The 26,323-nt window shown below is 44.0% G+C and overlaps 1 protein-coding gene across 1 annotated transcript in view; it reads right to left on the bottom strand.

Annotated features, from left to right (window-relative positions):
- Positions 1-26,022, bottom strand: part of LOC132505106 (integrin alpha-M-like) — a 39,204-nt gene extending 13,182 nt beyond the window's left edge. Inside the window, exons 1-15 of the mRNA XM_060122996.1 lie at positions 25,984-26,022; positions 24,601-24,674; positions 23,504-23,609; positions 20,606-20,709; positions 20,230-20,300; positions 19,966-20,083; positions 14,457-14,587; positions 13,883-14,028; positions 12,979-13,132; positions 11,592-11,742; positions 10,534-10,607; positions 7,740-7,869; positions 7,327-7,469; positions 1,823-1,963; positions 1,525-1,734 (exon numbers count right to left, since the gene is read on the bottom strand). Coding sequence (XP_059978979.1) covers positions 1,525-1,734; positions 1,823-1,963; positions 7,327-7,469; positions 7,740-7,869; positions 10,534-10,607; positions 11,592-11,742; positions 12,979-13,132; positions 13,883-14,028; positions 14,457-14,587; positions 19,966-20,083; positions 20,230-20,300; positions 20,606-20,709; positions 23,504-23,609; positions 24,601-24,628 — 1,707 coding nt within the window. The 5' untranslated portion in view covers positions 24,629-24,674; positions 25,984-26,022. The remainder of the gene's footprint in view (positions 1-1,524; positions 1,735-1,822; positions 1,964-7,326; positions 7,470-7,739; positions 7,870-10,533; positions 10,608-11,591; positions 11,743-12,978; positions 13,133-13,882; positions 14,029-14,456; positions 14,588-19,965; positions 20,084-20,229; positions 20,301-20,605; positions 20,710-23,503; positions 23,610-24,600; positions 24,675-25,983) is intronic.
- Positions 26,023-26,323: the final 301 nt, after the last annotated feature.

Here is a 26,323-nt window from a genome sequence, read left to right as displayed (position 1 = left end):
TGGATTATATTTTTCAAAATTCTTTGACTGGCTAAAGATTTGTGCTTTTCCTGTCTGTACATTTTATCTTAAAAATAACAGTAAGCATATCTGAATATTTTAGATTCTAGTTAATGATATACACGCTGAGGTATTTAGGGGTGAAGTTGGACTGGTGTTGCAAATTACTTTGAATTGCATTAGAAAAAATAATGATGAACTTGATGGACAGGTAGAAAAAGTCTGAATACAAAGGATGGAGACGTGATAAAGTAAATCTAGTAAAATCTTCATCGTAGATTTTAGCTCATAAATATATGGATGTCCACTGGACAATTCTTTCAACTTTGCAGTAACTTTGAAAATTTTCTAAATACAATGTTGAAAAAACTCTACTGATGCCTGGGGCCCTGACCCCAGACCAATTAAATCAGAACCCCTAGTGGCAGGACCCAGGCATCTGTTTTTTAAGACGTTCAGGTGATTTTGATGTGTGGGTAGGGTTGAACCTCTAGGGTGAGGGATTTGGCAGGAGTGATGAGGAGACAGAGAGAAAGGACAGAAGAAAAACGTGAGGCTGGAAGAAAACCAGAGACCAGAAGCCAGCAGACTGGATGGCCTCGGCGGGCTGTGATGGGAGACTGCCAGACCATGGGGGTCCCTCCACACAGTGGGCTTCATCCAGCAGGAAACAGGGAGCCAGTTTAGAGAGGAAACCATCTGTGGTGACCCGCATTTCAAGTGACCAACCACCAGGATCAGCTACGTAATTTGCAGGACCCCATGGGGAGAAAAAAATGCAGGACTCCTTGTTCAAAAGTTATCAAGAGTTTCAAGATGGCCAGAGCAGAGCCTTAATCTGAGCACAGCGCCGTTCTGAGAGGAGCCCCGTGTAACTGCACAAGTCACAAGCCTGTGAAGCACGCAGTCCTGGGAGGGTGACCAACCATAGGGCTTCCTGAGCTGTGAGACTTTCAGTGCTAAAACCGGGACAGACCTGGGCAAACCGGGTCTGCTGGTCATCCTACCAAGACTGAGATTCGGGGCTTCCCTGGTGGCGCAGTGGTTGGGAGTCCGCCTGCCGATACAGGGAACACGGGTTCGTGCCCTGGTCCGGGAAGATCCCACATGCCGCGGAGCGGCTGGGCCCGTGAGCCATGGCCGCTGGGCCTGCGCGTCCGGAGCCTGTGCTCCGCAACGGGAGAGGCCACAATAGTGAGAGGCCCCCGTACCGAAAAAATAAATAAATAAATAAAAGACTGAGATTCGGAGGAAAGGAATGTCTACATCCTAACACTTCCAGCTCACCATTCATCACCTCTGAGCCTTCATCTTCTCATCTGTAAAGTGGGAGTGATGATGGCCTTGTGCACCTCCTCTAGTTGTGGTAAGAATGAATCTTTTCTGTGAACTATGTGTTATTTTTGAAGCTTCCAAAAAGGACTACTGGGAGAACTGATCTGGCAGCTGTCGGAACATTGAATTAGAAAGGGACAGATTGGCAAAGAGGCTACAGTTGTAACAAAAACAGTGACCGGGCCTCACCTGGCTGTGGGCGGGGCTGATCCCCAGTCCCGAGGTTCCGTGAAACAGGTAGACAGCACCCTGGTTCTCCTGCTCTCCTGGGGCCCCGATGGCCACGTCCGACAGCCTGTCCCCGTTCACATCCCCCAGCACCGTCAGAGCTGCCCCAAAGCGGGCCCAGAGGTGGCCTTGCTCCCCTCGCAGGACAGCACCACACTGCCACTTAGCCCTCTGCAGAACAAAAACAGTGTCAGGTCCCACCCCAGGCGACCCCTCCACACCCAGACCCCGCCCAGCCCGGGTCTCATCAGCCACTCACCCCCCGGGGAAAGGGGCACACGGACACCTGCCCACCCCGGCTCTGCTCATAGTAATGGGGGGCCCCGATGAGGACCAGGTCGGAGCTGCCATCTCTGTCCACGTCCACGGAGCTGAGGGAGGCCCCGAAGTAGGAGCCGATCTGAAAGAGATAAGGCCAAGATCACATACTTCTTTCCACCTAAAGCAGAGCACGGGGATTTTTCTCCCTGTGAAGAAAAATCATGCCTGCTGAGGAAAGCCCTTTGGAGCGGATGTGATCCTCTCTCTGTTTCATGATCAATCCTTGTTTGAATGTACTGCCAGTTAGAGGAGTATATGATAGAGTTGACAGGTAGTGGGTGAGGATCTACCCCAAAGGGCGTTCCAGGGAGATGATTAAGGTAGAGAAGAAACTGGATTTGAAAATACAGACAGAAAAGCCTGGAAAACCAGACAGGATATCCTTTCAATATATTGCAAGTCTTTAGGGAGGTAAGTCAAATTTGGCAGTCTGGCTAACAAGGAATCAACTGGCTTAGACGAAAAACAACTATTGCCACAGGAATTCTTTTGCATGATATTGAGAAATAATGTCTACCTTTAAAAAGAAGTTTTAAAGTATGTTCAAAAAAACACCAAAATATGTTCAATGTAAATAGGTAGAATTCATCCATAGCAATCATCAATTTAGTCATTCTTTCATTCAATAAACAAGGGTTTGCTATTTGCTAAGCCTGAGGCTGGGTAGTGGAGACGGTGCCTTCCAAGGCTCTAGGTGCAGCAGGGTGAAATGGAGGGGAATAGTAACAGATAAAAGGGAGATGTATATGGAAATTTCAAACTTCTGGGGCAAGTTCTAGGAAGGAAAGTGCAGAGGATGTCAAGACATGACTCACTACAGTCTGATTTCTGCCCCACATACCACTGAGGGAGGCCTCCCAATGGTCCAGTAAAGGCATTTAAGCTTCATCCTAAAGTCAACAGGATTTTTTTGTTTTTAGGTCAAGTTTATTGGGGTATAATTTCCATACAAAAATATTCAGACTTTTTAGTGTAGTTTTATGAGTTTTGACAAACACAAAAATTCATGTAACTGCCACGATGGTCAAGATTCAGAACAGTTTCATCACCCCCAAAATATTCCTTTATGCTGTAATCAACCTTTTCCCTCAATCACCAGCCCCTGACAACAACTGATCTGTTTTTTGTCCCTATAGTTCTGCCTTTTCCAGAATGTTATATAAATGGAACCATACAGTATGTAGCCTTTTGGGTCTGGCTTCTTTCAACTAGAGTAAGCATTTAGGATTCATCCAAGTTTTTGCGTGTATCAGTAATCTGTTCCCTTTTATTTCTGACTAGTATTCCATTGTATGGATGTACCACAGTTTGTTTATCCATTCCCCAGTTGAGGGATATTCAGGTTGTTTCTAGCTTTTGGCAGTTACAAATAGAGCTACTAGAAACATTCATATACAGGTTTTCCAGTGAACGTCTATTTTTATTTCTACTGGGTAAATATCTGAGTGTTAGGGCAACTGCATGTTGAACTTTGTAAGATACTGAAAACTGTTTTCCAAAGCAGCCATGCCATTTTCCATTCCAACAGCAATGTCTGAGAGTTTTAGTTGCTACACATCCTTGCCAGAACTTGATATTGCCAATTTATTTCCTTTTTTATGTTAACCATACTAATCGGTGTGCAGTTGTATCTCATTGTGGTTTTAATTTGAATTTCCGTAATGATTTAATGACATGGGACATGTTTTCACATGCTTATTTGCCATTTACATATCTTCTGTGGTGAAGTGTCTGTTCAAATACTCCGCTTATTTTTGAATTGGATTGTTTGACTTCTTATTCTTGAGTTTTGAAATCCTTTATATATTCTGGATTAAGTCCTTTGTCAGATATGTAATTTTTTTAAAAAAGAAGTAAAATTTGCAAATATTTTCTCCCAGTCCGTAGCTTATCTGTTCATTCTCTTAATGAACAGAGCAAAACTTTCCATTTTGTTGAAATCTTAGTTATCAATTTTTTTCTTTATGGACCATATGCTTTTAGTGTTATATCTAAGAATTCTTTGCCTAACACAAAGTCACAAAAATTTTATCCTACGTTTTCTCCCAGAAGTATAGTAGTTTTAGATTTTACATTTAGCTCTATGATCGATTTAAATTAATCTTAACATGGTTGAATTGACAAGATATGGGTAAGGATTTTGTTTTGTTTTGTTACCATGGATGTTCAATTGTTCCAGCACCATTGAACTCTCCATTGAATTGTCTTTGTGCCTTTATTGAAAATCAATATGTGTCAGACTTATACTTCAGGCCTATTCTGTTCCACTGATCTTCATGTCTATCCTTTTGTCAATGCCATGCTGTCCTGCTTACTGTAACTTTATAGAAATCCTTAAAATCACATAGTGTAGAATCTTCCACTAAATAACTAATGGTATTTACATAAGATCCTTTTCAAAACTGTTTTGGATACTCTACTTTCTTTGATTTTCCACATAAATCTTAGAATTAGCTTGTCAGTTCTACAAAATAAAATAGGATTTTGATTGGCATTGTGTTGAGTCTATAGATCAACTTGAGGAAAAGTGACATCTTAACAATATTGAGTCTTCCAGTCCATGAACACAGTATATTTCTCCATTTATTTAGGGCTTTGATTTCTCTCATTAGTGTTTTGTAGTTTTCAGTATAAAGATGTTGTACACATTTTGTGAGATTTATACCTAAGTATTTCATGGTCTTTGGTACTATTGTATTAATAAATTGTCCTTTTTCTTTAAATTTAAATTTCCAAATGTTCATTGTTAGTATAGAAATACAACTGATTTTTACATATTGATCTTGTATCCTGAGAACTCACTGAAATAAGTTATATAGCTTTTTTGTAGATTCTTTGGGATTTTCCATGCAAACAATCATGTCATCCCCAAATAGAGACAGCTTTATTTTTTCCTTTCCACTCCGCATGCTCTTTTTTCTTTTCTCTTCTTGTCTTATTGCACCAGCTACGTCTTCCAGTATGATGTTGTATAGGAGTGGTAAGAGTGGATTTCCCTGCCTTGTTTCCAATTTTAGGAGAAAAAAATTCTCTTTTACTTTTAAATATGATGCTAGCTGTAGATTTTTTGTAAATGTTCTTTCTTAGGTTGAGGAAGTTCCCTTTAATTCCTAGTTTGCTGAGAAGAAACCATCATGAAAGAATGGATTTTGTCAAATTCTTTCTGTGTATCTGTTAAGATTATTACGTTTTTCTTCTCTAGTCTATTGTTATGGTTAATTACATTGATTTTTTTTTCAGAATGGCTCTTTTAAATTGAGATAAAATTTACATTACATAAAATTCATCATTTTAAAGTATAAAATTTAGTGGCCTCTAGTATATTCACAATGTTATGTAACCATCACCATAATTCCAAAACATTTCCATCACCCCAGAAAGAAGCGCTGTAACTGTTAGAAGTCACTCTCAATCCCCCCCACACAATACCCTGGAAACCACTAATCTACTTTCTGACTGTGGGTTTGTCTATTCTAGACATTTCAGATGAATTAAATCATATAACATGTGTCCTTTTGTGACTGGTTATTTTCATGTAGCATAAATTTTTCAAGGTTTATCCATGTTGTAGCATGTATCAACACTTCACTATTTTTATGGCTAAATAGTATTCCACTGTATGGATATACCCCATTTTGTTTATCTATTCATAAGTTAATGAACACTTAGGTTCTTTCTACCTTTTGACTATTATGCATAATGCTGCTATGAACATTCACGTATAAGTTTTTGTTTGAACAACTATTTTCATTCTGGAAAAGGATATATACCAAGGAGTGAAATTTCTGAGTCATATGATAAATCTATATTTAACTTTTTGAGGAACTGTCAAATTGTGTGCCATAAGGGCTGTATTATTTTACATTCCCACCAGCAATGTATGAGGGTTCTAATTTCTCCACATCCTCACGAACATGTGTTATTTTTCATTTTTTTCTTTAAATAGCCATTCTAGTGGTATCTCTATTGTGGTTTTGACTTGTATTTCCCTAATGATGAATAAAGTTGAATATCTTTTCATGTGCTTATTGGTCATTTTTATATCTTATCTGGAGAAATATCTATTCAAATCCTTTGTCCATTTTTACATGAGGTTGGCTTTTTATTGTTGAATTGTAAAAGTTCTTTATATATTCTAAATACTAGACCTTTATCAGATATATGATTTGTAAATAGTTTCTCCCATTCTTTTCATTTTCTTGATAGTGTCCTTTGCTGCTCAAAAGTTTTTAATTTAATGAAGTCCAGCTAATCTATTTTATCTTTGGTTGCTTGTGCTTGTAGTGTCATATCTAAACAATCGTTGCCAAATCTAAAGTTACAAAAATTCACCTATGAATCCCTCTAAGAGGTTTATAGCTTTAGTTCTTACATTTAGGTCTTTGATCTATTTTGAATTAATTTTTGCACATTGTGAGGTAAGGGTCCAAATTTATTCTTTTGCCTGTGGACATCCAGTTGTCCCAGCACCTTTTTTGAAAATCAATTGACCATAGATGTATGGATTTATTTCTAGACTCTCAGTTCTATTTCACTGGTCTATCCTTATGCTAGTACCACCCTGTCTTGATTACTGTCACTTTGTAGTAAGTTTCAAAATTGGGGTGTGAATCCTCCAACTTAGTTCTTCTTTTTCAAGATTATTTTGGCTATTCTGGGTCTCTTGCATTGTCATATGAACTTTAGAATCAGCTTGTCCATTTATGCAACATTGTTGAACAAGCCCTGCATCATTATAAACCACAACTGGTCACGATGTACTATCCTTTTTATAGACTGCTGGATTCTGTTTGCTGATACTTTTTTGAGGGTTTTAAAAAAACAGCTTTTGCAGGGGTGATATTCAAAATATTGAACTCCTGGGACTTCTCAGGCACCAACCATGGGCTTAGCTGGAGTGGGTCCTAGAGGTCCCCCCTAGAGGTCCCCTAGAGGTCCCCACTCCCTGGAGTGGGTCCTAGAGGTCCTAGAGGTGTCTTCTCAGGTACCAACCATGGGCTAAGCTGGAGCGGTCACTGACTTCATAGTTGCTGGAACATGGGGAAGTTCAAAGAGTATTGGGGGGAGGGGTCAGAGTGTATGGCAGGTGCAGGGGTGAAGGATGTCTCAAGGAAACAGCTGTTTATTGACAGATATAGAATTATTTCAATATTTTAATAACTAATATGGCTATACTGGTTATGGACTGGTCAAATGCCAGCTTTGTGTACAGGTAGACTTGTAGAGAGCTCTGTACAGGTCAAGTGTTGTTATTTACCGTTATTAGAAAAGTGAGGACACAACATTCTCAAATGCAAAGTTGGTCCCATGACTCTCCAGCTTAAAGCCCTCTGCTTTACAAGACTCTGCCACACTTGGAATCTGATGATGCCCATCCCAGAAGCCCTCAGCCCCCAGGGTGCCTCTGTTGGCACATCCATGCCCCACACACTCTGCACTCACCTGGCTGCCCTTGATTTCAACGTTTTTCTCCCAAGCACCTGCGTCCTTTTTGAATATCACCACCAGGCCGATGTGCTGATATCGAGGCGCCCCCAGAAGCAGGCTTTGCGCCCGGTTCCGCAAGATGACTTCAGCAGCATAACCTGAAGATGATGAAGTAAGAGGAAAAGCACTGCCCCCTCCAACAGGACTATCCCTTGAACAGGGGCAGTGGGGCAGCCCCATGCTTGGGAACTTGGGGTAATTGGACCTTGCACTATATTCCTCTTCGTTAACACAATTAAAATGAAGCTTTGAAATTTCTGCCTTTAAACCTGTCCCAAGAGCTTATGAAAGATCCAAGGACATCTAAACTAGTTGAGTTATGCCATATCCTGACCCCTTCTTAAAGTAACCCTGCCCTCTCTACTTACCCAGGTAAGCATCATTCATGTCTGAATCTACCCTGGTTGTGTTGATGAAGGTGACTTTATCCTGTGGCGTATGCAGAAAGGCTCCACCAGCCCAGTCAAAGCTCCCCACAGCACCCAACAAGGGACCATCCTGGGCAAGAATGTAGAACAGGATTGAGAAATCTAGAGCTTCAGTGTTATCCCTATCAAAAATCCCAATGGCATTTTTTCACTGAAATAGAACAAACAATCTTAAAATTTGTATGGAACCACAAAAGACCCCAAATAATCAAAGCAATTTTGAGAAAGAACAAAGCTGGAGGCATCACACTTCCTGGTTTCAAACTATATTGCAAAACTATAGTTATCAAAACAGTATGGTATTGGCATTAAAAACAGACACGTAGATCGATGGAACAGAACAGAGACCCCTGAAATAAACCCATGCATATATGGTAAATCAATATACAACAAAAGAGAGAATAATATACAATGACGAAAGGACAGTCTCTTCAATAAATGGTGTTGGGAAAATTAGACAGCCACATGCAAAAGAATGAAACTGGACCACTATCTTACACTAGTCACAAAAATCAATTCAAAATGGATTAAAGACTTGGACATAAGACATGAAACCATAAAACTCCAAGAAGAAAACATAGGTAGTAATCTCCTTGACATTTGTCTTGGTGATGATTTTTTAGATTTAACACCAAAAACAAAATAAGCAGTGGGACTACATCAACTAAAAAGCTTCTACATAGCAAAGGAAATCGTCAACAAAATGAAAAGGTAACCTACAGAGCAGGAGAAAATATTTGCAAATCATATATCCAATAAGGGGTTAATATCCAAAATATATAAAGAACTCATACAACTCAAAAGTTTGTTTTAAAACTTGATTTTTAAATGGGTAGAGGATCCAAAAAGACATTTTTCCAAAGAAGACATACAGATGGCCAAGAGGTGCATGAAAAAAGTGCTCAACATCACTAATCATCAAGGAAATGCAAATCAAAACCACGATGAGGTATCACCTCACACCTGTCAGATGCCTGTCATCATAAGAGAAGAAATAAGTGTTGTTAAGGACGTGTAGAAAAGGGAACCCTTGTACACTGTTGGTGGAGATGTAATTGATGAAGCCACTATGGAAAAGAGTATGGGGGTTCCACAAAACTTTAAAAATAAAACTACGGTATGATCCAGCAATTACACTTCTGGGTAAATATCCAAAAGAAATGAAAACACTAACTTGAAAAGGTATATGCAACCCCATGATCACTGCAGCATTTTTTACAATAGCCAAGACATGGAGGCAATGTAAGTGTTCATCAACAGATGAACAAATAAAGAAAATGTGGTGTATATGTACACAATGGAATATTATTCAGCAAGTAAAAAGAAGGAAATCCTGCCGTTTGTGACAACATGGATGGACCTGGAGGATTATGCTGAGTGAAATAAATCGGAGAAAGTCAAACACTGCATGATCTTATTTATATGTGAAGTTAAAAATAACAAACTTATACATACAGAGAACAGACTGGTGATTGCCAAAGGCAGCGGTGGGTGGTGTGCAAAATGGGTGAAAGTGGTCAAAAAGTACAAACTTCAAACAAAATTGAGTTATTTGTAGTGAGGTGGATGGACCTAGAGTCTGTCATACAGAGTAAGTAAGTAAGTAAGTAAGTAAGTAAGTCAGAAAGAGAAAAACAAATACCGCATGCTAACACATATATATGGAATCTAAAAAAAAAATTTTTGTTAATGGTTATGAAGAACCTAGGGGTAGGACAGGAATAAAGATGCAGAAGTAGAGAATGGACCTGAGGACACAGGGAGAGGGAAGGGTAAGCTGGGACGAAATAAGAGAGTGCATGGTCATATGTGAACTACCAAACGTAAAATAGATAGCTAGTGGGAAGCAGCCGCACAGCACAGGGAGATCAGCTCGGTGCTTTGTGACCACCTAGAGGGGTGGGATAGAGAGGGTGGGAGGGAGGGAGCTGCAAGAGGGAAGAGATATGGGGATATATGTATATGTATGACTGGTTCACTTTGTTATAAAGCAGAAACTACCACACCATTGTAAAGCAATTATACTCCAATAAAGATGTTAAAAAAAAAAAGTACAAACTTCCAGTCATAAAATAAATAAATCCTGGTGGTGTAATGTACAGCATGGTGACTACAGTTAATAATAGTGTATTGGGGCTTCCCTGGTGGCACAGCGGTTGAGAGTCCGCCTGCCGATGCAGGGGACACAGGTTCGTGCCCCGGTCCGGGAAGGTCCGGGAAGGTCCCACATGCCGTGGAGTGGCTGGGCCCATGAGCCATGGCCGCTGGGCCTGCGTGTCCGGAGCCTGTGCTCCGCAACGGGAGAGGCCACAGCAGTGAGAGGCCCGCGTACCACAAAAAATAATAATAATAATAATAATAATAGTGTATTGTATACATGAAAGTTGCTAAGAGAATAAATCTTAAAGTTCTCATCACAAGAAAAAGAAATTGTGTAACTGTGTAAGGTGATGGATGTTAACTAGACTTATTGTGGTGATCATTTTGCAATGCTATACACATATATTAAATCACTATGTTGTGCACCTGAGGCTAGTATCATGTTTATGTCCATTATATCTCAATTTTTTAAAAAAAAGAACAGGATTGACAAGGAAGAGAAAAGGGACCACTGCTGCCCATCAAAGAGGTGCCTCCCAACAAACACCTGTCACAGAGATGAGCCCCCAAACCTTCGAACCTCTTCTCCCTCTTCGTCTTGCCCCCAACCCCAATTAAACAAAAGACCACTTACGGAGGTGAAGACAGCACTGATGCCTTCCTGAGACATCTCATGCTCAAAGGAGCTGGTACTTCCTGTGTGCGTACCTGTGAGGAGAAGAACATTTACATTAAAGAAAGTAGAGGAGCCTAGAACAGGGGTTGGAAACTCAGGGCTGTGGTGGCCAGACAAAAGGAGGCTCAGATGGAAGCCATGTGCACCCCCCTTTTTCTTACATGTCCTCTGTTATGCTTTCCTTTTTTTATTGAAGCATAGTTAATTTACAATATTAATGTTAGTTTCAGGTGTACAGCAGCGTGATTCAGTATTTTTGCAGATTATACTCCATTATAGGTTGTTACAAGATAGTGCAGGGACTTCCCTGGTGGTCCAGTGGTTAAGACTCCGCACTTCCACTGCAGGGGGTATGGGTTCGGTCCCTGGTCGGGGAACTAAGATCCGCATGCCTCATGGCGTGGCCAAAAAAATAAATGAATAAATCGGAAAGAAGAAAAGATAATGGCTACAATTTATATGTTTGTTGCTTATCTAGCCATATGCCCCTTTTAAAGGGGTGGTGGCTATTTGGCTCCAACTACTTTTTACCAAGCAGGAATATGGTCCTAAAGGTGTCTAATCTTCCAAATTTTCAAGAGAAACCATAAATCCAGACTGTATATGAACCTTCCCTCAACTTTTAAATTCTTTTATTCAACAAACACTTATTGAGCACCCTTTATGTACCAGGCGTTATTCTAGGCACTGGGGATACAGCAGTGAACCAAAGAGACAAATGTTGGCAACACATCCAAATTTGGGGGAAGATACTGTGAGGGATTTGACTCCCCTATCCTCTAATTTTTCAGCCTATAGCCAAGATTGCAAAAGTAGAGAGAAAAGTCTAAATTTTTCCATTTCAAAGTAGTTGAGCAAGAGAGGCCAGAGTTGCTGGGAAATGGAAGAAGAAAGGAGTTGATACTGAGGCTCAGGGTTCCAAGGGCTAGGAGGTTCTTGTTTCTACAGGTAAGTACGTGTTTTGGGATAAGGAGCTGCCTTTGCAGCTGCTCCAGGACTACAAAACCTTAGCTCACCCTCAATCGCAAAGATCTTTTCCTGAAGCTGGTTCTGAATGGTCTTCAGAGCTTCAAAGTTATTCACCTGGAACACGTGATCACCACGCGGCTTGGATGCGATGGTATCGAGCTCTTTTAGAGATTTGTCACTGATGAAGGCATCTCCCACCTGTTACAAAAAAACAGAAGCTGAATCAGACACTTTCTGGGGGTAGTACTCTCCTCCAGCAAAGAAAATTCTGCAGGAAAAGAATCTGAAACAATCTCTGTCCAAGGAAGGAATGCACCAGAAGGCCCCTGGGACAGAGCTGCCAGGTACGGTAGAGCAGGTTGTACACTCTACATTCTGTCAAGGGAGAAATTGGGGCTGAAATCCAGCCTTTAGTCCATTTGCAGCCCCTCCTGGTGTGGGGCTGACCTCTCTTCAGAACAAGGGGGCGCTTTCTCCTTCATATGAAGGTGTTTTCTACTTGCCAAGCCAGAGACCCGTGATGATACCTCTTTCTATGTCATGCAAGATATTGTAGTAGTTTGAGGACACTGATGTTCCCAACCCTTTGCCCCTTCCTGTAGCCAAGGCCTTTCCCCAAAGCTGTGCTCTGCCCTCCTCCTCTGGGCAGAGTATTCTGTTCCGCTCATTGTCTCTGGGCTCAACCATGTGTACTGCTTTAGCCCACGCACCTTATCATATGTGATAAAAACAGAGGCTGGGGCTTCCCTGGTGGCGCAGTGGTTGAGAGTCCGCCTGCCGATGGAGGGGACACGGGTTCGTGCCCCGGTCCGGGAAGATCCCACATGCCGCGGAGCGGCTGGGCCCGTGAGCCATGGCCGCTGGGCCTGCGCGTCCGGAGCCTGTGCTCCGCAACGGGAGAGGCCACAACAGTGAGAGGCCCGCGTACCGCAAAAAAAAAAAAACCAGAGGCTGGAAAAAGTGCTTGCCACATTTCCACTTGCTCTTTTGTTCCTCTGCCTTCACCATGAGGACACACCCAGGCTAGCCCACTGGAGGATGAGACACAGGGAACAGAAGAGCCAAGTTACCCCGGTCGTTCCAGCCCGGCAAACAGATATCGATGGCAACCCTCAGAAATGGAGAGAGCCCAGCCAAGATCATCAGAGCTGCCAACCAACTTGCAGCTGATTACAGATGCATGAGGGAGTCCAGCTAGGACCAGAAAAATTGCCCAGCTGACGCACAGACTCACTTACTGTTTTAAGCCACTGAATGTTGGGATAGTTTGTTACATAGCATTATTACGACAATAGTTCACTATTGTGAACATATGGGCTAGCAGAGATGAGCCTTGCCCCATTTTGATTTTATTGATGTTTGCAAATTCAAAGGAGGGTGTATCCAAGTAGAACCCTCTATGGAAGCATCAGGCCGGAGAGCCACATTTCCTACCCCAATGACGTAGCGAATGACCCCCTTTCTATCCGCTTCAGGGATGACATCCTTGTAGTCCAAAGGATCGCCAAACTTTTCTCCATCTGTGATGACAACCAGTATCTTAAGGGCATTCTCCCGGGCTCCGTTTCTGCTGTGAAACAGTTCTCTTCTGTCCAGGGTAGAGGAGGGAAAAGTCAAATTCGAGCCAACAGAGATACGCTTGATGCTAGGGAAGGAACGTCAGCAGTGACAGATGCAACTGGGCTCTGTCTAGGAGGTACTTGGGTTCTCCTGGGACAAGCACTGAGATGTAGCTGCCCCAATATCTGGAAGGGCAGCAGGAGAACAGGAAAGAGTGGAGGGAAAGGAAGCCTTCATTGCCGTTATATACTTTGGCATAGATTGATTTTTTTTTAACTGAGTATTATTCCTTCTAAATTAAAAAGAAATTAATAAGCTTAATTGTGCCTTCATCAGACCTCTCCTGATGTGAGGCAATGGTTCTCCAGCATATCATCCTGCACTTTTGTCCCAATCCCCAGCCTTGCCTCTACACAGACACACACACACACAGAGATCAGAGTGAACTTTCTAAAACAAGATATGGGTACGTGTCCCCACTGCTAAAACCTTCAATGGATCCACTGGCTTTTCAGTTGCCTTGATGATCTGGCCTCAACTGATCCTTCTAGCCTCTCTCTAGCCTTCCCTTCCCTCCCCGCCCCCTTAATCCCACCTTTACTCACGACTTGTATGTCATGACCATACCAGGCACAGTCCCTCCTCCACACGTTTACTCACCCCTCCACCGGAAATACCCTCTACCCCAGCCCTGTCTGAACAACTCCCCTCTTCCTGCAAAGCTCAACGAAAAATAAAACCTCCTCCTTCCAACCTAAGCAAAGCGGGAAGAGCTTACACAACTTTGCGGATCCCTGTGGCCGTGTGTGTCCTCCCCAACAGCTGTGTTATTGGCCTCACCAGCGATGCCGGGGAAGGGTTTCTCTTGAAATCGTTGAAGGTGAAATGAGTCTGAAATTCTTCAGAGTACTGCATCAAAGAGAACTGGGAACGGGCACCTGGTATTACACTGGAGAAGGTGTCCCTCCTCCCCCTTAACCATCCATAAATCTTGAAACACTCTAGTCTCCAAATTCCTCCCAATTCTGCCCTGCCCCCAGTCCTTCCGCCTCACCAGGACAGAGATCGGCCATCAGCTCCCACTTCCCAGCACTAGAACTCAGCCAGAGATGACATGTGGGTTTCATGTCCCACGCCAACCCCTATCAATTAGTCTGCCTGCTTTACAGGGGGCTGGAGGAAAGCTGAGGCCACATCCAGACAAAGCAAGGAAGCAATCATGAAAGAAAATGATGATCAGCTGGCAATTGGCAACATCTCTAACAGAAGCAGGACAGGAACGTGGCAGCCTGGTTGCCACGTATTTTCCAGCCTTATGCAAGCTGTTCCCTAACCTACCCACTGACCCTTACCAAGGTTCTGGACTTTTGGAATTGACTCATCACAGTTGAGACAAAGTTCTTCATCCGCTGAAAGTCTGTCGGGTTGATGCTACCAGAGCCATCAATCAAAAAGGCAATGTCACTCTCTTTCTGAGGGCACCCTGGGGAAAAAGGAAAAAGAATTGATTACAAGAGACTCAGGGTTCATTTTTTGCATGTCAGCACTCTGCTGACATGAGAATAAAAGGTAAACACGATGCAACCCATGTGCCTAGCTAAATAAAAACATGGGACAGAGTGGTATGGAAAAATATGGTTCATTCTGCTCAAGGCAGTCAGGGAAAGCAGTGCTATCACAGCTACCTCATGAAGAATAAGAAATAATTTGCCAAAGATACAAAGGGAGAAATAAGTTACAGGGGAAAAAAGGAATAGTGCATATAAACGTATGCTGGATGTCTTCCCTCCAGCCCCCCATTCTGCCCCAGCCCCAAATCCACTTTCTACCATTCCCCACTTTGCCCGGAGCTCAGGCCACATGGGACACGTCAACAGGGCTCTTTCAACCTCTGGCTTGTTTGCCCAATTAGGAGCCTCAACAGGAGACTGGAGGGAGGGAAGAGGGTGAGATCAGAGTATTTCCCTCAGCTCCCTTCCTGCAAGCCTGCTTTGGGCCAACTGTGTCCCTCAACAGATCAGTGCTCCTCTCAAGGAGGCCCACTCCCCATGACTCCCTGTCCTTCCAGATTCTGGGGACTTCTGCCTCTCTTTGTCCCATCAGCCTAGGGTGGCAACAGCTCCACTGTTGTTCACCCTGGGTTCCTGGACCATCCCTTGTAGCTTCTTTAGACCCTGCCACACCTTTATAATTAGTCCCTTTCTAAATACAGTTGACCCTTGAGCAACTCAAGGATGAGGGGCCCCCACCCTCCATGCAGTTAAAAATGCATGTATAACTTCATAGTCTGCCCTTCGTATCCGCAATTCCATATCCGCAATTCTGCATCTGCGGATTCAACCAACCTCAGATCCGGTAGTACTGTAGTACGAATTTAGTGGGAAAAAAAAATCCACATATAGGTGGACCCACGCAGTTTAAACTGGCCATTTTTCAAGGATCCAGTGTAGAAAAGGGTAGCACAAAGGATTTTTTTTTTTTTCTGTACGCGGGCCTCTCACTGTTGTGGCCTCTCCCGTTGCGGAGCACAGGCTCCAGACGCGCAGGCTCAGCGGCCATGGCTCACGAACCCAGCCGCTCCGTGGCATGTGGGATCTTCCCGGACCGGGGCACGAACCCGCGTCCCCTGCATCGGCAAGCGGACTCTCAACCACTGCACCACCAGGGAAGCCCAGCACAAAGAATTTTTTAGGAGGTAAAAGAATTCTTTCGTATCCTGTTCATATTGCTGTTTACACAAATCTAAGTATGTCTTAAAATTAATGGAATTGTACACCACAAGGGAAAAAACGGTCAATTTTACTGTATCATTAGTGAAAAAATAAGATAAAATTATCCAGAAAAAGTATTGGCTTTTTAAAAAATAGACAAGCAGATTCTAACATTTATATAGAAAATAAACAGGGAAGATAAGCCAGAAATTTTCTTGAAAATCTCAAAGGTACACTAAGTGAAAAGAATCAAGGTACAATCCAGTGTGTAGAGCACGCTACCTTTTGTGGCACAAAGTGAAGTATACAGACGCCTATGTCAGTAAATATTGATACGTGGAGTACCTCCAGAAGAAGCCATGAGACACTGGTAACAGTAGCTGCCTCTCAGGAAGGAAAGAGGAGCTCCGAGACCCAAGAAGGAGAGGTTTTTATAGGATAACCCTTAGTGCCTTTTGAACTATGAACCGAGTGCATGTTTCATCTATTTTTAAGGAAATGAAAATGTTTTCAAAAAGAAGAGTCTGGAATGCTTAAGAGTGAGGACTGAAGAGAGAAACGTGGGGGTGGGAGCTGAAGCCACAGAATTGGATACAGTCAGACACGAAGAGCACATGGGCAAGAACAGAAGCTGTAATCAGGTGGGCAGGGGAGGCAGAGGAAGACAGCTTGGAGCTGGAGCTTCGTAGGAGCCCTCAGTAGGGGCACAAGTAGGAGGAAGAGAAGAGAGGAGAGGAGAGATGTCTGAAGCCAAGGTGCTGGGGGAAGGAAGAGGTGATCTGCAGGTCACATTGGAAAAGTCAGAGAACGTGAGGACAGAATAGAGATTTGGCCTTTAGAGGGTCACAGATGCCACTGGCAACAGCAAGGTCTATATGATGGGTGGACAGGAGCCAGATGTCAAAGGGTGAAGGATCACAGCATGGGGGCAATGGAGGCAAGGAGAGAGATCCCTTCCAAGAAGGTTGGTGATGAAGGGAAGGAGAGAGGGCAGAAGATGGAGAGGAGACCGGGGGAGGGAAGGTTATTTTCATTGCTATCAGTTTGAGTGGTTGATTCTTTTTAAGTTATGGGTAGCATGAGCAGGTCTACATTCAAAGGAGGGGTTGGGATTTAGGTTCCTGGAGAGAGCAAGTGACTAAAGATGTGAACCCCAGAGTTGGTGATGCGAGAGAGCCTCAAAAGCCCAGATGGAAAAATTACTCATGGAAAGGACAGGTCTTCCTCTAAAATCAGTGAGATGCTGCCAAGAGTGGTGCCAGGAAATCTGGACACAGAGAAGGAGGACGTGGAAGGAGTTTACACCTGGCAGTCTTCGTTTATTCTGTGAAGAAGGAGGGAAGGTTATTGTCAAAGTAAAGTTCAAAGGAGCTTGAGAAAAAAGAAAACTGTAAAAGGAAGACATATCTGCTCTTGGTTCCAGAACCAACTTGGAAACAAGCAAAAAGATGGCCGAGGAGTTGAAGAAATCGGTGTCAGAAATCAGCTGGATATGGGACTTCCCTGGTGGCCCAGCGGTTAAGAATCCTCCTGCCAATGCAGGGGACACGGGTTTAAGCCCTGGTCCGGGAAGATCCCACATGCCACAGAGCAACTAAGCTCATGTGCCACAACTACTGAGCCCGCGCGCAACAACTACTGAAGCCCGTGCGCCCTGGAACCCACGTGCCACAGATACTGAGCCTGCGTGCTTCAACAACCACAGCCCATGCTCCGCAACAAAAGAAGCCACGGCACTGAGAAGCCCGCGCACTGCAACGAAGAGTAGCCCCCACTCGCCACAACTAGAGAAAGCCCACGTGCAGCAACAAAGACCCAACACAGCCACACAAAAAAAAGAAAAAAAGAAAGAAATCAGCTGGATAAAAACATTCATTCACTTACTCTCTTTCAATCAAGAGATGCTTGGGGAACAAGGGTAAGGAGCCACCAAGATGGTCCCCAAGATTCTCACCTCCTGATAGAGTTAACACCCTTGCATAATCTCCTCATCTTGATTGTGAGCTGGAGTTTTTATTTATTTATTTTTACTGAAGTATAGTTGACTGACAATATTGTGTTAGTTTCAGGTGTACAGTAAAGTTATTCAAGTATATTTTTCAGATTATTTTCCATTTAAGGTTATTACAAGATATTGAATGTTGTCTGCTGTGTTATACAGTGAATCCTTGTTGCTTATCTATTTTACATGTAGTAGTGTGTATCTGTGAATCCCAGACTCCTAATTTATCCCTCCCACTTCCCTTTCCTCTTTGGTAACCATAAATTTGTTTTCTATGTCTGTGAGTCTGTTTTTGTTTTGCATGTAGGTTCATTTATATTATTTTTCAGATTCCACATATAAGTAATACCATGTAATATTTGTCTTTCTCTGACTTACTTCACTTAGTGTGATATTCTCTAGGTCCATCCATGTTGCAGCAAATAACATTATTTCATTCTTTTCTGTGGTTGAGTAGTATTCTGTTGTTTCTGTTTATGTGTGTGTGTGTGTATATATACATATATATATATATATATCACATCTTCTTTATCCATTCTTCTGTTGGTGGACACTTAGGTTGCTTCCATGTCTTGGCTATTATAAATACTGCTGCTATGAACACTGGGGTCCATGTGTCTTTTTGAATTAGGGTTTTTGTCTTTTCCAGATATATGCCCAGGAGTGAGATTGCTGAATCATATGGTAGCTATATTTTTAGTTTTTTAAGGAACCTCCGTACTGTTCTCCATAGTAGCTGTACCAATTTACATTCCCACCAACAGTGTAGGAGGGTTCTCTTTTCTCTACATCCTCCCTGTGAGCTGGACTTTTTGACTCACTCCCAAAGAATACAATATGGCAGAAGTCTTCTGAGATTAGATTATAAAAGACTGTGACGTCCATCTTGGGTTCTTACTCTCTCTTGCTCTCTCACTGCCTTGTTCACTCACCCTGAGGGCAGCCAGCTGCCATGTTGTGAGTTGTTCTGTGGGGAAGCCCATGGGACAAGCAAGTGAGGGAAGCAGGAACCAGCAGCCAGTGTGGACTGAGGCCCTCAGTCCAACCATCTTATAAGTGAGCTTGGATGTGGATCTTCCCCTAGTCAAGCCTTCAGATGAGACCACACCCCTGGTTTGACAACTTCAAGCTCTTGAGAAACCATGAGACAGAGATCCCCAACTAGTCTGTGTCCAGATTCCTGATTCACAGAAACTGTAAGATAATTAATGTTTCTTGTTTTTGGCTGCTAAGTTCAGGAGCAATTTGTCAAGCAGCAAGTGAACAAGCTCGACAAAATCTCTGACTATCACAGAGCCTACATCCCAGAAGAAAGGACATCTAAGAAATAAGTAAAGGGCTTCCCTGGTGGCACAGTGGTTGAGAGTCCGCCTGCCGATGCAGGGGACACGGGTTCGTGTCCCGGTCTGGGAAGATCCCACATGCCGCGGAGCGGCTGGGCCTGTGAGCCATGGCCGCTGAGCCTGCGCGTCCAGAGCCTGTGCTCCGCAACGGGAGAGGCCACAACAGTGAGAGGCCCGCGTACCACAAAAAAAAAAAAAAAAAGAAAGAAAGAAGTAAAATATGGATATATAGGTATGAAGAGGGCAAAGCAGGGCAATGTGGTAGGAAGTGATGGTGGAAATTATTAGAAGAGCCACTCAGGGAAGGTCTCTCTGAAGAGTTAACATTTGAGCTGAGATGACAGTAATAGGTTGTCAGCTGAGATCTGGGGAAAGAGCATGCCAGGCTGAAGGAATAGTAAGTGCAAAGCCCCTGAGGCAGGGACAGCTTGGTGTGGTTCTTGGAGAAGAAAGGCAGCTGGAGCACAGTGACTAAGGTAGAACGGTTGGGAAAGAAGTTGGAGAGGTGGACGAGGGCCACACCAGCTAGAGCCTCAAAGGCTATGGTCAGGCACTGTGGCCAGGCTGAGTCCAGGCACTAACTCTAAGGACAATGGTTGAGACATTGTCTCATATAGATGGGTGGCTATATCAGGACTTTCCTCAAAGTGCAAGATCCTAGCACCTCTCCAGAGCCCCTCTCTGCATTGGAACCCAGTTCCCTCATGCTTCTGCACCAAGACTTTTAAATAACCCCCCAGACTATAAGCCCCTCAGCCCAGTCCTGCCAGCTCCCTCCAGTCTCATGCTACTTGTCTGTACTCACCTCTGAGGGCCTCTGGGAGCCTCCTGGGTTGCTGCAGTAGGTTGGGTTCAAACAGGAAGCAGAAGCCGATTGCATAGGTGTTGTCCTTGCAGATATGGTGCCCAGTGGGGCCACAGGCCTAGGGCGCGGGGGACAGGTGGGAGGGGCTGTCCCTGCTTCCTGTCCTTTCACCCCAGCACCTCCACCCAACAAGACCCCAGCCCCAGCAGTCTTAGGCCTCCAACTCCTTCCCTTGGGACACTCCCATGACCCAACGCAACTCACCAGCAGCTGGAAAGGTCTGGGGGTGAACGCCAGAGACAGGCCCAGGGACATGTTCACAGCCTCCGGGGGTACTGAGGGGACAGATATATATATGGTCACCCTCGGGGATGGACGGGACTGTGTAAGAACTGGACAGGGGATGGACAGGAACCTCAACCAGGGAGACATGGAGGTGTGAGGGGTTCAAAGAGGCACGTAGGCCATGGAAAGGGACACAGAGGGGTGTCCAAGGGTGCCTGCATACAGCTCAGAGGCCAGGGAGCTGGCTCCCTGGGCCCCCATCACAGATCCCAAGACAAAGGCAACGTCTGGCAAGTCCAGGTGTGTACAGAGGTGGAACCCTAGCCCTGGGTCCCAGCGAGGGGCAGTGACTCACCCTGCAGGGGGATGGGTTCACACTTGCCCATGCTGCAGTCGCACTGGTAGAGGCCGCCCGTTTGATTGGAAGCCTTTATCTCCTGGGGGGCTCCAACCACCAGCCTGGGGGGAGAGGTGGGAAAAGCTCACCACAGGGACAAGAGAACACTATGATATCTGGGGAGAGAAGGAGACCATGGAAGTTCCGCCACCCAAAATAAAAGTGGGGGAGCCAACCTCACAGGGATTCCCCAACTCCCAGAAATAGGAGGAAGATTCAGCAAAGAAAAACATGGGAATTTTTTTTAACCGCTGATTGTTTATTGTCAATGTTCTCGTAATCCAGTCATTTGAATTCCCAGAGGTCATTTCAGTAAATTCAAGAATTTCCAAATCCTGAAGGCCAAACAATGAAGGTAGACAGTCTACCTTCCCAACTTGGAATCACTTCCCCATTCAGGCAGGGATGCAATATTGCATAGAGGACAGGAATAGAGGCCTTGGAGTTTTACTGCCCGAAATTAAAATTTAGTCCCACCCTTACTTCCTGTGTGACCTTGGGCAAGTCAACTAATGCCCTTATTGTGCTTCAATTTTCTCATCTCTAAAATATGGATAATAGCAGTACCTACCTCAAGGTTATTATCAGGATTAAATGAGTTAATCCATGTACAATCCAAAAATGGGAAAATGTTTAATCTTGGAGTGAGAAGGAACTCTCTAAGAATGACATAATACCCAGAGGTCATTTTAAAGTGAATACATTCAACTCCACAGTCATTTTAAATAAATTTCTGTATCTGATCAACTACCAAAAGCGAAGTCAGAAAACAAACGATAAACGGGGGGGAGGGAGATGAGCAACTCATACCCCAGACTACTTTCCTCAGTATAGTCAGAGCTCCCACAAACCAGTAAGGAAAAAAAACAAACCAAGAGAAAAATGGGCAACAGATAAGAAAAAAAGTGTTCACAGAAAAGGAAATAAATCTCTTCTTAAAAAAGGGCTTCCCTGGTTAAGAATGCAGGGCTTCCCTGGTTAAGAATCCGCCTGCCAATGCAGGAGACGTGGGTTTGAGCCCTGGTCTGGGAAGATCCCACATGCCGTGGAGCAACTAAGCCCGTGCGCCACAACTACTGAGCCTACGCTCTAGAGGCTTCGAGCCACAGCTACGGAAGCCCACGTGCCTAGAGCCCGTGCTCCACAGCAAGAGAGACCACCACAATGAGAAGACCCCATACGGTCATTAATTAATTAATTAATTAATTTTTTTAAAAAAAGAAATGCAGTTTAAAAGTAAATTGAGATACCGTTTCTCACCTGTTCAATTTACAAAGATCATAAGTTTGCTAACACTTTGGGTTGGGAAGTGGGTGGGGAAGTAGGTGTTTGCATAAACTTCTGGTGTGAGTGCAAATTGTTGCCACCCTCATAGAGGGTAATTTGGAAAAATCTATTAAAATTACATATGCACATGTACCCTTGGATCCAGCAATCCTAGTCCTAGGAATTTACTTCCAAAATATACTTGCACATGTACAAAATGCCAACATTGTTCATATAGCAAAAGTTTGGAAACAATCTAATGTCCATTAAGAAGAGATTTGGGGACTTCCCTGGTGGTCCAGTGGGTAAGACTCTGTGCTCCCAATTCAGGGGGCCCGGGTTCAATCCCTGGTAGGGGAACTAGATCCCACATGCTGCAACTAAGAGCCCACATGGTGCAATTAAAGATCCTGCATGCCGCAACTAAACATGCCGCAACAAAAATCCCGTGTGCCGCAACTAAGACCCAGGCAGCCTAAATAAATAAATAAATAAATAAATTTTAAAAAGAGATTTAAATGTAATATAAATGTAAATTACAGTGCTTCCAAATAATGGAATGTGATGTAAGCATTAAAAAGAACAAGTAAGCTCTTTTTTCATTTATTTGGTAAAATCAGCAAGCTCTATTAATTTTAAAAAAATGCCAAGGACAGTATAGAGCAGAGGCCAGCAAACTTTCTTCTAGAAAAGTAACATTATTTCCATAAATATTATTTCTGTAAAGGTAAATATTTTAGGCTTTGCAGGCCATAGAGTCTCTGTCCCAGACTCTCTGTTCTGCTACTATAGCTCCAAAACTGCCCTAAAAAATAAATGACTAGAGATTATCATACTAAGTGAAGTAAGTCACACAGAGAAAAATGATGTAAATGGACTTATTTACAAAACAGAAACAGACTCACAGATTTCAAAAACAAACTTATGGTTACCAAAGTGGAAATGTGAGGGGGAGAGATAAATTAGGAGCTTGGGATTAACACACACACACTGCTATATATAAAACAGATAACCAACAAGGACCTACTGTATAGCACAGGGAACTCTACTCGATTTTCTGTAATAACCTATATGGGAAAAGAATCTGAAAAAGAATGAATATATGTATATGTATAACTGAATCACTTTGCTGTACATCTGAAACTAATGCAACATTGTGAATCAACTATACTCCAGTAAAATTTTTATAAGTATTGGAAAATAATAAAAAATAATAATAATAAATGACAAGTGGGGAGTAGGGGTAGCCAAGTGTCAATAAAATGTATTTACAAAAATAGGCAGCAGGTTGTAGTTTGAGTATAATGTGTGCAACAAATTGTGTGTAGGATGACGTGGAGGTCTATGCACTGTAGAATCTCTCTGAAAGAACACACGAGAAACCATTCAACAGGGACCCTGCTAGGGAGGGAATTGGGGGAAGGGAGTGAGGAAGAGACTTTCTTACTATCACACTCTTTTGTATCTTTTGAATTTAGAGCTCTGATAAATTAAGAAAAAAACAAATCAAGGAAACTGTGATTTTTTTTTCAGGTATGTTAAGCCTTGGAGGGAAAGTGCGTGAGCAGGGAGTCCCCCTGTGGCCCTTACCAGGATCCCTCAAGCTGGACCACGCTCTGCCCGAAGCCCCTTGCATTGTTTTGGAAGATGACTGCTTTTTCCGTGTCCAGGTTGAACCCGTGACATAAGGCCAAGGCTGGAGGGAGAACAAGGGGGGCGGGAGTCAGGAGGACAGAAGGAGACAGTTAAGAAAGCAGCCTGGGGACTTCCCTGGTGGCGCAGTGACTGAGAATCCAGGGGACACAGGTTTGAGCCCTGGTCCAGGAAGATCCCACGTGCCGCAGAGCAGCTAAGCCCGTGCGCCACAACTATGATCTGTTGTTTGTTTTGTTTTGTTTTTAACCTTGAAGGAACATATCCCTGACTTGTTTGATGTTCTTTGTTCTGACAAGATATAGAACTGTGCTGAAAACCATGCTTCTCCGGAACAGTTCCTCAGAGTTCTCTGAGAGGCTGTCTCCTGGGCTATAGTCCTCAGTTTGGCTCCAAGAAAACTCTTTTCTTGTTTATTGATCATTTCCATCAACAGGTGCATTCAGCCCCTCTCTGAGCCCCACCCTGGGTTCCCACCCCACTGATTTGCCCAACAATCAAGTTCCTAAAGACTCAGTTAGGTAATTTCCTTCCTATGCAACTTTCAAGCATTTCTTTCCCTTCTCTGGCTCTTAGTCCACAAAACACAGATACAAAGGGAAAAAACTTGAATCATTTTGATCAGTCAGTCATTCAACAAACATTTACACCTGAGTCTTTGGAAAAGAGGAGACCAATAGGAGGAGGTGAGGTGGAATCCAAGAAGAAACACTCCAAGAAGAGAAGCCAAGACCTGCTGTGCACACTTAGACGTGTCATTTCACCTCTCGGGGCCTCAGTTTCCTCCTCTGTGAAGAAGGGACCAGCCAAACCCCCTTGCATAGTCCGTGAATTGAGTCATTTATCCAAAGCTTCTCTGCTCATCGCCTCTCGGTCTAGTTCTACTCTGCTGCTTGAATCCCTTAACCTTCCCCCAATCCCCTTTGTCTCTTCCAGCCTAACTCCTAAGTATTCTGTACCCTTTATCTCCACAAACTCACAAACCCAAAAACTCCCCCCTCCTCACTCTGAGGGCCCCCCAACTCCTGGCTCACCTGTTAGTAGAAGGACTCTGTGAGTCATCGCTGGAGACAGCAGGAGCCGTGAGGCTGCAGGCACCACTGAGCCACTTCAAGGAGGCCACCAAAGCCAGGAAGGACCGAAAAAGGGAAGTAAGAGGCAGAAGTCTGTCAGAGACTCAAAAGAAGAGGACGAAGGCTCAGTGAGCACACAGCCCTGCCAGACCTGCCCCCTCTACCCAGCCTCCCGGCCCAAACCATCAGGGTCACCAACCCATAGGTGGCTTTGTTTGCCCACCTGCTTCTAGAAACATTACGAACAGCAAAGCATGGACTTATGACCTGCCCCCCAGAACATGTCTCCCTGAAAGCATGCTTTGCAAAATGTCCCTCCCTCCTGCCCAGGGAAGTGAGAATACCTGTCAGCCAGAGCATCCTCCTGTGTGGCCATCAGTAAGGTCAACTCAGGTACAGAGAAACCTGGTGCTTTTTTTTATATATAAATTTATTTATTTATGTATTTATTTTTGGCTGCGTTGGGTCTTCGTTGCGGCACAAAGCCTTCTCAGTGAGGTGGCTTCTCTTGTTGCGGAGCACAGGCTCTAGGCGCACAGACTTCAGTAGTTGTGGCGCCGGGCTTAGTGGCTCCGCAGTATGTGGGATCTTCCTGGGCCAGGACTCGAACCCATGTCGCCTGCATTGTCAGGCGGATTCTTAACCACTGCACCACAAGCAAAGTCCTCTACGCGGTGCTTTTTTAATATTATTTTGCTTTAAAAAAAAAAAAAAACGGCCTCAGGACTTCCCTGCTGGCGTAGTGGTTAAGAAGCCACCTGACAATGCAGGCAACACGGGTTCGAGCCCTGGTCCAGGAAGATCCCTCATGCCGCGGAGCAACTAAGCCCGGCGCCACAACTACTGAGCCTGCGCTCTAGAGCCCGTGAGCCACAACTACTGAAGCCCGTGGCCTAGAGCCCATGCTCCGCAGCAAAAGAAGCCACCGCAATGAGAAGCCCACACACCGCAACAAAGAGTAGCCCCCACTTGCTGCAACCAGAGAAAGCCCGCACACAACAACAAAGACCCAACGCAGCCAAAAAAAAAAGCCTCAAACTCTTTTGCCATGGAATTTTCACTTCCAAGAATTTATCCTAAGAAATATCTGAGAAGTACAGTCAAAGATGTCTGCACAAGCTGTTTTCAAAGACACACCAGCATATCTTCATGAAATTACATAGAACACCAAACCATACTTGTGTGTGTCTGCTAATGTGATTCCCCAAGCCAATCATTTTTCATTCTCTCTCCAACATATTTTCTCTTGCCCTTAGTTCGGCTTTCTTAATAACCAGAGCAAAGAAATGTGTGCGCTCTGAAAACAATTCCATTAAAATTCTGAACATTTTGTTTTCAAATTACCTGTTTAAAAATACGTATGTGTTGGGCTTCCCTGGTGGCGCAGTGGTTGAGGGTCCCCCTGCCGGTGCGGGGGACGCGGGTTCGTGCCCCAGTCCGGGAGGATCCCGCGTGCGGCGGAGCGGCTGGGCCCGTGAGCCATGGCCGCTGAGCCTGCGCGTCCGGAGCCTGTGCTCTGTGGCGGGAGAGGCCACGGCAGTGGGAGGCGCGCGTACTGCAAAAAAATATATATATACGTATGTGTAGGAAAACCAAAATGTTAATAGTAGTTGTCACTGGATCATAGGACAATGGGTCTGTTCTACTCTATTGCTGCAGAGCAAACTACTCCAAATAAAACGGC

This window comes from Lagenorhynchus albirostris, chromosome 15 (genome assembly GCF_949774975.1).
Source record: "Lagenorhynchus albirostris chromosome 15, mLagAlb1.1, whole genome shotgun sequence".
In the NCBI taxonomy this organism is placed as follows: domain Eukaryota; kingdom Metazoa; phylum Chordata; class Mammalia; order Artiodactyla; family Delphinidae; genus Lagenorhynchus; species Lagenorhynchus albirostris.
Note: the sequence above shows the minus strand (reverse complement) of the source record. Positions and strands in the feature narration are given on the sequence as shown.